This window comes from Podarcis bocagei (assembly GCF_964188305.1).
Source record: "Podarcis bocagei genome assembly, chromosome: 17".
NCBI lineage: Eukaryota > Metazoa > Chordata > Lepidosauria > Squamata > Lacertidae > Podarcis > Podarcis bocagei.
In genome coordinates, this window is record NC_138143.1 from 13,176,045 (window position 1) to 13,188,456 (window position 12,412).

A 12,412-nucleotide genomic window follows, 5' to 3' on the forward strand; every position below is an offset into this window, starting at 1 on the left:
AACAATATTTTAAAAACAAGCGGAACAGACTGAACGATCATCATTTCTAAGACCTTAATATGCTTGAGCAAATGTATATAAGTCGTGGCCAGGCGCTGAAATGATTTTATAAGAGGTGGGGATTTGGGTTCACTGTCAATTCCCTATACAAAGCTCAGTAAGCTCGCAGCATACATGAAAACCTTCGGGTGAAGTGCGGAAAACTAATTTTTATTTATTTAGCTATGCCCCACCTTTCTCCCCCTGACAGGTACTCAAGGCGGCTTACAGATAATTAATACCAATAGCGATAATAACAAAAATTTAACTGTGCTTTAGATCCCAAACGGAACCCTAATTTGGACGCCATTGTTGTATTATTAATTATAAGTATTAATTATAATTATTTATTTTTGCTTTTGATTTATTACTTTATAATATACCTCCCATCATCCAAAGATCACGGGGAGGTTTACAAGCATAAAATCACAAAATGGAAAACACAGAATGCATCTCTTAATAAGAAACAGAACAATATCTGCCCTCCCTGTAAAGTCTTGAAATCCCCCTGATTCTCCCAAACTTTTAAATCCTACAGTTCCAGAGCTTGGTTCGGAGGGGGCGAGGAGAATGAGTCCAAAGCCGACTTGCGAGTCCGCCTCTGTCCACGCATCTACACGCTATGGCTCTAGGATGGCCTTGGTGTCGACCAATAGCAACGCTCGACGTGCCTCCGGAAGTGCTGGCGGCAGCGCCGCGCTCTCTCTGCCTCCTGGTCCTTCTCCACTTCCGCCTCCGTGTCCCTGTGCTCCGAGTCTCTGCCGGCGGCGCAAGGGCGATGGAGCTGCTTTGGCTGGCTGAAGCGTCCGTGGCTCTGGCGGTCTCGGGGCTGGTCCTGGTGAGGGGGGACGGGGCGCGGGGTCCTAGTCCTGGAGCTTTCCCCAGCCTGGTCTTCTTTCCATCCCTCACCATCATCCCCCTCCCAAGCAAGAGGACCTCTGAGCTCGCGCAGAGTGCCTTTCACTGGCCGCCGAGTAGCCCCTTCGCATGACTGTGGCGCTTGGCATCCCCAGGCCCTGCAGCTCACGACTCCTCTTTATATGGGATTTAAGCAGCTGGAGCCTGTAAAACAGCAGTGACCCCCCCCCCCCAAGAGGGGCTGTTTGCATTTCGCTTTGAGGGTTTTTTCCACAAGCATTGGATCGCAGTACAGTGGTACCTCGGGTTACATACGCTTCAGGTTACACGCTCCACTAAGCCAGAAATAGTGCTTCAGGTTAAGAACTTTGCTTCAGCTTAAGAACAGAAATCGTGCTCTGGCGGTGTGGCGGCAGCAGGAGGCCCCATTAGCTAAAGTGGTGCTTCAGGTTAAGAACAGTTTCAGGTTAAGAACAGACCTCCGGAACGAATTAAGTACTTAACCCGAGGTACCACTGTATTGTAGAACTGGAAGGGACCGCAAGGATCATCTAGTCCTGCGATGAAAGAATCTTTCGCCCAGTTTGGGGCTCGAATCTACAGCCCTGAGATTAAGAGTCTCGTGCTCTGCCCAGTTTTGGTGTATAAAACATTTATAATGTAAAAATTGGATTAAATAAATCAATAAATAATATCAGGGCCACCTTCAGAATTTGATTAGAATCAGAGTGGTAGAGTCTGAAGGGACCCACGAGGGTCATCTACTCCAACTCCCTGCAGTTTAGGAATCTTTCAGACCCATGACCCTCAGATTAAGGATCTCATGCAGTAGAAGTCTGTGTTTCTATGTTCAACTGGATGATAGATGACAGAACTGTAGAGATGGAAGGGAACCCAAAGGCCATCTAGTCCACCCCCTACAACCCAGCAATCCTGCCCACAGCCATCCATGGGGTGGGTTCTCACCACTAGCCTTCTGGTTAGCAGCCAGACATTGACCTACTGCGCCACTGGAGACCAGTAATTGAAATTCTCCCCACCCCTTACCAATATAATCTCCTATATTTTATATTGTGCTTTGACATGCTGGTCTTATTATTTTTTGATAGCAGTCCAGAGAATTCCTGCTTTTATTACTATTGTGTGGAGGAGGTCAATAGCCATGAAAAGTCTCCACAGGAATCTGAATCCGTGCCCACCTAGCCTTCATCCCAGTGTTCTTTTAATGGGAACCTGTTATAAATTAACTCCAACCTCTTTTGCTTTCTTCCTCTCCTCAATAAACCCAACTTGACTGGGCTATGAGTATATTGTAGTTTCTTCTTTCCCAACTTTTCTCTTGGCAACTGAATCTTTCCCAAATGACTGACAAGAATCTATGCTTGCTGTCTGTTGGTAGATGCCAGTCAGCTGATTGGAGCCCTGGGATTTGAAAATGTAGCATAAAGGCTTTCTCGTTATTTCATGCAATTTAAAGGAAACAAGCCACAAAGAACAAAATGTTTAAGTTCTAGGCAGACAGCAAAGCAGGAGCTCAGAAATTGTGAGGGTCTGATCTAATTTTACACGTCGTGTCTACACCAAGTTACTTTTGTGCAATAGCAAGAGGCACTAATGCAACTGTTGTAAGAGCTCAAAAATGCTGATTTGCAATAGCTTCTTACATATTATGCAGAAGGCAGTTTCTTCCCCCACAAAACCCTTGCTTGCCAATTGTATTCCTTTTGATAGTGATGGGTACTTGGCTATTGCAGCTTCACCCTTTCTAATTTTAAGAGGAATTATTTTCTCTCTGCAGAATGCTATTGTGTAAATATTCTATAACTCTTAACTGGAAATCTTCTTCCCCCCCCCCTCCCAGATTGCTGTCATTGCCCACATAACTGCAACGAAAGTTCCAAACCTTAATCGACATGAGGATGAAAAATACTTTTTGAATGCTGAAAATGAGAAGGAACTTGTGCCCAGCATCCATGATCCCCCGACACGAGATCTTTCCGTAGTTGTGCCTTCATATAATGAGGAAGAACGGTGTAAGAATAAGTCTTTGTTTTCTTTGTGTGCATGTATAACACTGAATGTTGTCTTTCTTTTTTTATTTTACCTGTTCAGCGTTACTCAAACCAGATCTGTGGTTTTATTTCCTTCAGTACCATCAATGCTGAATGAAGCTTTGGACTACCTAGAGAAGAGACAGGTATTTTTTAAAAAATCACATTTAATTGCAATATTTAATAACCATGAGATAAAAATATCATTTTGCTCCTGTTCTAGTCATCGTGGTAAGAGAACATATGATGCTAAGGCAAATGCACAAGATCTGTGTTTCCTTTCCAGAGACAAGATCCTGCATTCACATATGAGGTCATAGTAGTTGATGACGGCAGCAGAGATCAAACCACAAAGGTAGGAGACATATTTATGACTCGCCAATCCTAAATATATTGACAGTGCCAGCAAAAGGTAGAACGTAAACAGAAGTTCATATTTTCTGTTTTCATGATTACGATTTTGAGGGACTGACTCAAGGCAGTTTACATTTGGGGCTGCCCCTCAAGGGGATGACACTAGCTATTTATGTGCTTATATATATAAAAAAAATTCTCTATTGGATTTCTGTGAATTTGTACTTAAGGTGCCTTGAGCACAAATTCTGAGAAAATTAATAATTAAATAATAAATTTGAAATGGATTAATAAAGAAATACTTTAGCTGTCTGGTTTCACCTTGATAAACGTGTCCTATTTATGCAGATATGACTAACCACAGATGTAAATTTGGTTTCCTTAAAATAACTATTATTAGAGACTTCTCCACGTTGCTTTGCTGCTTATAAAGGGTCACCATTTTCTAAAGATTAATACCAGCATTACACCCCTTCAAGGCTGGGCTAGTGCCATGGTCTGTGATACTGAATTTATGCCGCCTCTGACTTTATACATGAAAAAGCATTTTTTTTTAAAGTAGAGGCTTTTTTTTCCTTCTCTTCCCGCTTCACTAAACAGATACAATTATTTTCTACACCACAACATGCTCAATGCTCGGGCTATACTTCCATCCTCTTTCTTTTCTCTTTATGTCCCATCCCACATTATCAAAACACATTATTCTTGTGACGTCAATAACATAGAATTTTCATACACTTTCCTCTCTTCAAGTTCTGCCAAAGGACAATTTCCCTGCTGATAGGTCTAAGAACTGAATATACAAATCCTATATATGTGATGTGTGAGCACTGAAAGTAGAAGGCGTTACACAAATATCTACTTACCGTATTTTTCGCTCTATAACACGCACCTGACCATAACACGCACATCGTTTTTAGAGGAGGAAAACAAGGGAAAAAATATTCTGAATGAAACAGTGGACGTATCATTTTTGTGCTTCATGCTGTGGCCACAGACATGTGATCTGATGGTGAATTTGGGGTGACCCAATGCAAAAATCCTGAGAATCCCTGTGGATCCATGCTTTGTAACCACGTTTTTGCACCATTGCAGCCCCAGGCAACAGTGGGTGCGTGATTTTTTTTTTGGGGGGGGGACAGGCTGTAGCCATGGACATGCTATGTGCTCTGATGGTGAATTTTGGCTGACCCAATGCAAAGATCCTGAGGATCCATGTGGATCCATGCTTTGTAACCACGTTTTTGCACCATTGCAGCCCCAGGCAACAATGGGTGTGTGATTTTGGGGGGGCAGGCTGTAGCCATGGACATGCTGTGTGCTCTGATGGTGAATTTGGGGTGACCCAATGCAAAGATCCTGAGGATCCATGCTTTGTAACCACATTTTAAGTGGGGAGGGAAGGAAAAACACAGAAGGCTAAGAATGCAGGAGAGGGCTATAACGTGAGGAAAGGAAGGCAAAAGTTTCCCCCCATCCACCCACCCAAGCCAGCCAGCGTGCGCTCTCTCTCTCTCTCTCTCTCCCTCCCACCAGCATGACAGAAGAAAGCATTTTAACTGCATTAAGAACTATTTAGCAGCGAAACCTAAGCTTTGCCATCCCTTAAGAGGTACAGACACTGTAATCTTCCAGATCGCATGAATTTACAGGCAAAACACTGTTTAAGGATTTCATCCTTTTAAATGGAAGAAAGCATATTTGAATGCTGTGTGTCTCCAAAAACAAAAAGCAGGAAGTCAAATCAGAATTTTAAGCCGAACCTGTAATCTCTCTTCCCTTCACAAACATTGTTCCCTCCGGAGCAGGGAGAGGATAGAGCGACGCTCTGCTCTCCTCTCTACTTGCCTGGAGGGGAGGGGCTTTCCCTGCTCTTTGTTTGGACGCTCTGCTCTCCTCTCTACTTGCCTGGAGGGGAGGGGCTTTCCCTGCTCTTTGTTCCGTTTGAGCAAACACAGCAACGAAACAGAGCAGGGTGGGCAGTAAGACCCTGAGGCAGAATGAAGGAAAGCAGCTTCCTGTCTCACGGAGCTCCCTTCTCCCTGAAGCGCGGTTTGATTTTTGCCTCATTTTTTGGCTCCAGGGACACACATTCGCTCCATAACACGCACAGACATTTCCCCTTCCTTTTTAGGAGCAAAAATCTGCGTGTTATAGAGCGAAAAATACGGTACCTATTTTATATGTTCCCAGTCGGGGTAATATAATTTTTGTTTTCAACTCTAGTGAGGCTAAAATTGAACTGAAAGTGAGACATTTGGCATGGGAAAGGGAAGAGAACTCCACGTATCTGTCTAGCCTCACATTCTTTTAAGCACACTTGTGCATTGGAATATTTATTCATATTTAATGTAGGCTTTGTTATATCATTAATATAAATGAGGAGAGAAGGAGACATTCAGTTCCTATTTGTGATTGCTGTTCTCTTATTCTGATTTGCACATGCCCTGTAGGTTGCGCTGAAGTATACCCAAAAATATGGTAGCGACAAAGTGAGAGTCCTCCCTCTGGTGAAGAATCGTGGAAAGGGGGGAGCTGTTAGAATGGTAATGAATTTATGCAGTTTTCCTTTCTGTAATTAAGATTCTTTTCTTGGTGAAAGCAAACATTTTCTTCACTGAGCATTTAGGTTAATTTTGAAATAATACTGCAAAAACCTGAGTATTGGCAAATACAGCATGCCCCCAACTTGCACCTATTTACCGTATTTTTCGCTATATAGGACGCACTTTGTCCCCTCCAAAAATTAAGGGGAAATGTTTGTGCATCCTATGGAGCGAATGCAGGCTCCTTGGCTTCAGCGAAAGCAACGCGAAGCCTCCAAAGCTGAGAGGGAGCGCTCCCTCCGTGCTCCGGAGGCTACGTGTTGCTTTCGCTGAAGCCTGGAGAGCGAGAGGGGTTGGTGCGCACCAACCCCTCTCGCTCTCCAGGCTTCAGGGATAGCCGCCTGAAGCCTTTGGAGCGCAGCGGGAACTCTCGCTGTGCTCCAAAGGCTTCGGGGTTAGCTGTGCAAAGCCTCCGAAGGGCAGCAGGGTACATAATACCGGTCTTGAAAGACCTACATTGGCTCCCAGTACGTTTCCGAGCACAATTCAAAGTGTTGGTGCTGACCTTTAAAGCCCTAAACAGCCTCAGTCCAGTATACCTGAAGGAGCATCTCCACGCCCATCGTTCTGCCCGGACACTGAGGTCCAGTGCCGAGGGCCTTCTGGCGGTTCCCTCCCTGCAAGAAGCCAAATTACAGGGAACCAGGCAGAGGGCCTTCTCGGTAGTGGCACCTGTGGAACTCCCTCCTACCAGATGTCAAAGAGAAAAAGAACTACCAGACTTTTAGAAGACATCTGAAGGCAGCCCTGTTTAGGGAAGCTTTTAATTATTAATATATTCTTGTATTTTAATATTCCTGTGGAAGCCGCCCAGGGTGGATGAGGAAACCCAGCCAGATGGGCAGGGTATACATAATAAATTATTATTGTTATTATTATTATTATATTACATTCAAAATGCAAAGAATTGGGCTAATGCATGCAGGTGGAGGGGGTGGCTCTGTCAAAGAGATTTGAAGTCTTGTAGTTTCGCAGCATAATTTGCCCTAATACAAGACTTTTGATCATTCTTATATACAGGGTGTGTTCAGTTCACGAGGGGAAAAAATACTCATGGCCGATGCTGATGGAGCCACAAAATTTGAAGACATTGAAAAAGTAGAAAGGGGTCTTGAGAGTCTGCAGCCCTGGCCTGTGAGTTTTCATTCGGTCACATTTTAATTTTATTTCCTTTCTTTCCCTTTCTGCTTCCTTAAAAAATATATTAAAATCCTGCTTTGTTTACCTGTCTGTATGCCAAAGTACTTATACCATAGGCAGATCTTGCTGCTTGCAGTTCTTCGGCCCTTAAAATTTTAGGTGTAATCCAGAGAAAGTTGACCTCTTATTTCCAACTCAAAATCAATATGACTGGAGCACACAGCTTCTAGGAGAGATTTGTGTCCCCTTCTTCTTTCTCCATTCAAATTAGGTATCCCTGACTTACGTCCCTACTTCTTGGCGATTGCCTCTTATCTGGTTCTGTTAGACAGATCCACAGTTTTCGTCTTCTGACCCAGTACACTGTGCCCTGCCCCAGGTTCCTCATTTAGCCATTTGTCAAACTCTTCTTACCAAAACCATGTGTTCACTAACTTCCTATTTAAGATTCTTGCTCAAGCTAAGTGCTCAGTTTTACTTCTGCTTATTCTGAGAGCGGTAACTGCTTGTAGGTATGGGTCCATGTTAGGCTTCATGATTCCATAAATTTTGAGTCTGCTTGAGTTCCCCTGTAATAATAAGAAAATGATTTATTAGCTATATAAATATATAAAGGTAAAGGGACCCCTGACCATTAGGTCCAGTCGTGGCCGACTCTAGGGTTGCGGCGCTCATTTCGCTTTACTGGCCAAGGGAGCCAGCATACAGCTTCCGGGTCATGTGGCCAACATGACTAAGCCACTTCTGGCAAACCAGAGCAGCACACGGAAACGACGTTTACCTTCCCGCCGGAGTGGTACCTATTTATCTACTTGCACTTCGTGCTTTCGAACTGCTAGGTTTGCAGGGCAGGGCAATTCACGGGGATGCGAACCGCCAACCTTCTGATCGGCAAGTCCTAGGCTCTGTGGTTTAACCCACAGCGCCACCTGTGTCTCTTATATAAATATATAAGCACACCTATATGTTTATATACACATTTTACAGTAGCCCCACATTATAGATTTTGTAGTTGGCATCTGTCTGTCTTGAGAGACAGTGGAGTGTGCCTCTGGGGGTGAAGTCAGACCACTGTGTTAGCAGCACTGAAGTCTCCTCCCCTGGGGTGCAAGCCTGGGCAGTATGTATGGAGGTCCTGGGCTGCACAGATGAAAAGACCCCCCTGTCGGCCCCACTGATGGGGTCCAAAGGAAAGCAGAGCAATACATTTGGCACCAGCTTGGCTGCAGGAGTTGCCAGGAAGGAGGTGTACAAGGCACCATCTAGCTGTCTTAGGGACCCCACTCCGAATTTGTGTAGGGTTTTTTTTACTCAGCCTTTTCTTCTCCCGAAGATACAGTGGTACCTCGGGTTACAGACGCTTCAGGTTACAGACTCCGCTAACCCAGAAATAGTACCTTGGGTTAAGAACTTTGCTTCAGGATGGGAACAGAAATCGCGCGGCAGCGGGAGGCCCCATTAGCTAAAGTGGTGCTTCAGGTTAAGAACAGTTTGAGGTTAAGAACGGACCTCCAGAATGAATTAAGTTCCTAACCCAAGGTACCACTGTATGCCAAAAGACAACAGAGCTTTAGGATCAGAGTTTTCCTTCACCAAGATGGGCTCCTTTCCAAGGTTGACGAGCCCCACCTGTCCTTCACTTCCCTCTACATCCATGCAGAAACCACCTTCTTGACTGCTGGAGCCACTATTGGTCTCGTTCTATGTTATGTTAACTGGTAACCCCATGATTGCATGAATCTTGGTGTCAAAACTATCCCTTGCCAGCAATGGGCATAGTTGACATATCAGCTGAATGTGTTCATAGGTATTCCTTGCCACAGAGGCTTGGTTTGGTTATGCTTCTTAACTGGTAATGTATTTTTTTTCTTTTAGGACCAGATGGCTATTGCCTGTGGCTCTAGAGCGCACTTGGAGCAAGACTCCATAGCACAGGTAAGCTTCTGTTTGCTAGTTCTTTGGCTGGTGGTCCTTTGCAGTCAGAAGAAGTGGAGTACATGCCTTCCTACGTTCAGCTTCTAGCCCCCTGTAACTTGCATGATTTAAAAATAATAATAATATGAGATTAGACAAGACCTTCCCCTCCCTGGGAGCTGCAAGGGGTTTTTTGGGGCGGTAGAGGCTAGTCCCCCAGATGAAGACTGTCTAGGCAGACCATCAGAACTCGTTAACTTCCCACTGCCTTGCTTCCTTTTGATTGCTTGTATCTTCAGCAACAGCAGTCTGAAACTATGCACCTGAGAACACTTGGGGACTTGGAAAAACTAGCTGAAATTGGCTCTAGTTCTAATGCTTGGTTCTTCTAGTTGCAGGGTTGTATTTGTCTTCATTTTAAATTATTCTAGTGTTTTATTAGAATGATGGCTTGTACTCGTAAGCAGCAGCTATCAACGAAAGATAAGTTGGCAAAACTTTCACACACACCCTTTGAGTAAAGAACACTTAAAAAGTTGGATATAATATATTCAGAAGCATTACCGCAGGTCTATATTGTGTCAGCACTTCTACTTGTACATGTTGAAACTATAATGGATTCTGTGTTGTCATTTCTTTTAAAACTTAAGTCACAAAAAAATGTATAGGCATTATGAACATTGACATTTTAAAGTGACTGGACATATTGAGCTAGTTCCTGTGCTATCTTACCTTTTCTGCAGCGGTCTTACTTCCGTACACTTCTCATGTATGGATTCCACTTTCTAGTATGGTTCCTCTGTGTTAAGGAAATCAAAGACACCCAGTGTGGTTTTAAACTATTAACCCGTGAGGCCGCTTCCCGGACTTTTTCATTCCTTCACATAGAGCGCTGGTAGGTATCGCCCTCAGTTTTATTTGATTGGAAAAGGCAGTTGGAGCTAGTGATATATGCGTTTTCAAGAGCTTAGTTCATGTGTGTGCTGTGCAATGTTATTGCTGGGATCTCGAGGCCCCTTTTCAGGCACATGCCACAGCTTTTGCACATTTAGTTGGATTTCTTACTTTTGTAATCAAGGAAGCTCCTCATCAACGGGCGATTTATGGAGATATAATGTGATGTCCAATGTTAGTCATATTTTGATTACTGTGCATTGTGTGTTGTAATTGTTAGTAATCCACCCTGTTATAAAGTCCCTCTTTCTAAAAATCCCATCACGCCATCAATCAATTGAATATTTCTGAGATACAGTGGTGCCTCGCAAGACGAAAAGAATCCGTTCTGTGATTCTCTTCGTCTAGCGGTTTTTTCGTCTTGCGAAGCAAGCCCATTGAAGGATTAGCGGATTAGCGCTATTAGCAGCTTTTAGCAGCTTATCTGCTGATCGGATCAGTTGATTAGCGGCTTAGAAAAGGGGGGGAGGGGAAAAACCCAGCAGGAACTCGCAAGACATTGCCGTCTTGCGAATCAAGCCCATAGGAAATTCGTTTTGCGAAGCACCTCCAAAACGGAAAACTCTTTCGTCTAGCGAGTTTTCCATCTTGCGAGGCATTCGTCTTGCGGTGCACCACTGTATTAGATGAGGCAAGGAAAGTACCGTAAAAGTACAACTGTTTGCCTAGGCTGCCTTGAATGTAATGAAAGCAAAACAAAAAAAGGCTGATACCCATGCAGACGACTGCAAATTGGAATAGGTCTGCACTGCCTTTATTTTATTGGCAATTGTCCCTCTTTTAACACACCTAGAAATACTAGCTTCTTTATAGAGGAAGAAGAAAGTCTGAAAATGCGTTTTCAGTTTTTTTATTTCACCAGAGAGAAAATAGCGAGTTACAACATGTATACCTATATCAGTTTTATTCCAGTTCTTTGTTATGCTCAGAAGGCGGTCAGGAATACAAGCATAAAAGATTTGTGATTTCATCACAGTACTGAACATTCATTCTGTTCTGTTGCAGGGCATTTGATGTGGAACTTCTGTATATAGCTCAGTGCTTTAAAATACCAATAGCAGAGGTCGCTGTCAACTGGACAGAAATTGAAGGTCAGTCAGTCGTCAACACTTTTCTGTCAATAGGGATTATTCTAGAAAGCAGTTAGGCCAATTCCCCAGGAGACTGTACATTCCCCTTTAATGTCAGAATATTAAATATGGTCTCCACAAAACCCATCTGGGGCAGTTACCAAAAAAATGAAGGTCGCTGCCTCCATTCAATGCTTGTTTTGTATGTTCTCTCCTGCCCCTTAACCTCTTAGTAGGATTTATGCTTCATGTTAATACATTCCATGTACCTGTGGAAAACTGCAGACTCAACCAGAATCCCTGAGTAGTGTCTTCTCTATGACAGCGTACAGTCACCTCGCAGTGGGTGGGGCAGTGGCTGCAGAGCGTTCACTCTTCCCCATGTATCCATGCTTATTATTATTTTTCATTATCCTTTATTGAATTTATATACCGCCCTATATAAAAGTTGGTCATCTTTGTTTGGGTCAGCATATATATATACATATACATACATACATATATACATATATATATATATATATATATATATATATATATATGTAGGTTTTGGTGTCTTCGGGTGTCTTCCCGTGTAAGAGTTGGGGTGTCTAGGCGACGTTTCGACGAGGTCTCACTCGTCATCTTCAGGCTGGTGCTTTCGGCTTCTTGTTACTAGAACAGAGCAGGATCTCAGTGTTTGAGTTCCTATAAATACTGTTGAGGGGGTGTGGTGTATAGCCTCCAACGTTCTGGGCAGAGAGGAAGTTCCTAGGTTAATGTGCCTTTTCTTCTTTTGTTCATTAATTACTTGAGGGATATCTTGAGTGATTACTTGAGTGATATTCTGAGTACCACTTAGGAGGGTCATTAGGTGTGGATTAGTTGCTAAAGCTTTCGTGTCTTGACCTCTTGACCTTGTAAAGAGTTTTTCTGAGAAGATGGCTGTACTGCACTTAGTTGTGCTCTGGCTTGGCTTCGTGTATAGGGGCGAGCTGAAGACACCAAAACCTACAGCTCGCCCCTATACACGAAGCCAAGCCAGAGCACAACTAAGTGCAGTACAGCCATCTTCTCAGAAAAACTCTTTACAAGGTCAAGAGGTCAAGACACGAAAGCTTTAGCAACTAATCCACACCTAATGACCCTCCTAAGTGGTACTCAGAATATCACTCAAGTAATCACTCAAGATATCCCTCAAGTAATTAATGAACAAAAGAAGAAAAGGCACATTAACCTAGGAACTTCCTCTCTGCCCAGAACGTTGGAGGCTATACACCACACCCCCTCAACAGTATTTATAGGAACTCAAACACTGAGATCCTGCTCTGTTCTAGTAACAAGAAGCCGAAAGCACCAGCCTGAAGATGACGAGTGAGACCTCGTCGAAACGTCGCCTAGACACCCCAACTCTTACACGGGAAGACACCCGAAGACACCAAAACCT

At 43.6% G+C, this 12,412-nt stretch overlaps 1 protein-coding gene across 1 annotated transcript in view; it reads left to right on the forward strand.

The window, feature by feature from the left end:
* Positions 1 to 646: 646 nt before the first annotated feature.
* ALG5 (ALG5 dolichyl-phosphate beta-glucosyltransferase) overlaps positions 647 to 12,412 on the forward strand; it is a 16,602-nt gene continuing 4,836 nt past the window's right edge. Inside the window, exons 1-9 of the mRNA XM_081176794.1 lie at positions 647 to 877; positions 2,759 to 2,930; positions 3,048 to 3,094; positions 3,235 to 3,303; positions 5,756 to 5,848; positions 6,929 to 7,042; positions 8,924 to 8,983; positions 9,706 to 9,857; positions 10,922 to 11,007. Of these exons, the coding sequence (XP_081032920.1) occupies positions 662 to 877; positions 2,759 to 2,930; positions 3,048 to 3,094; positions 3,235 to 3,303; positions 5,756 to 5,848; positions 6,929 to 7,042; positions 8,924 to 8,983; positions 9,706 to 9,857; positions 10,922 to 11,007 (1,009 nt within the window). The 5' untranslated portion in view covers positions 647 to 661. The remainder of the gene's footprint in view (positions 878 to 2,758; positions 2,931 to 3,047; positions 3,095 to 3,234; positions 3,304 to 5,755; positions 5,849 to 6,928; positions 7,043 to 8,923; positions 8,984 to 9,705; positions 9,858 to 10,921; positions 11,008 to 12,412) is intronic.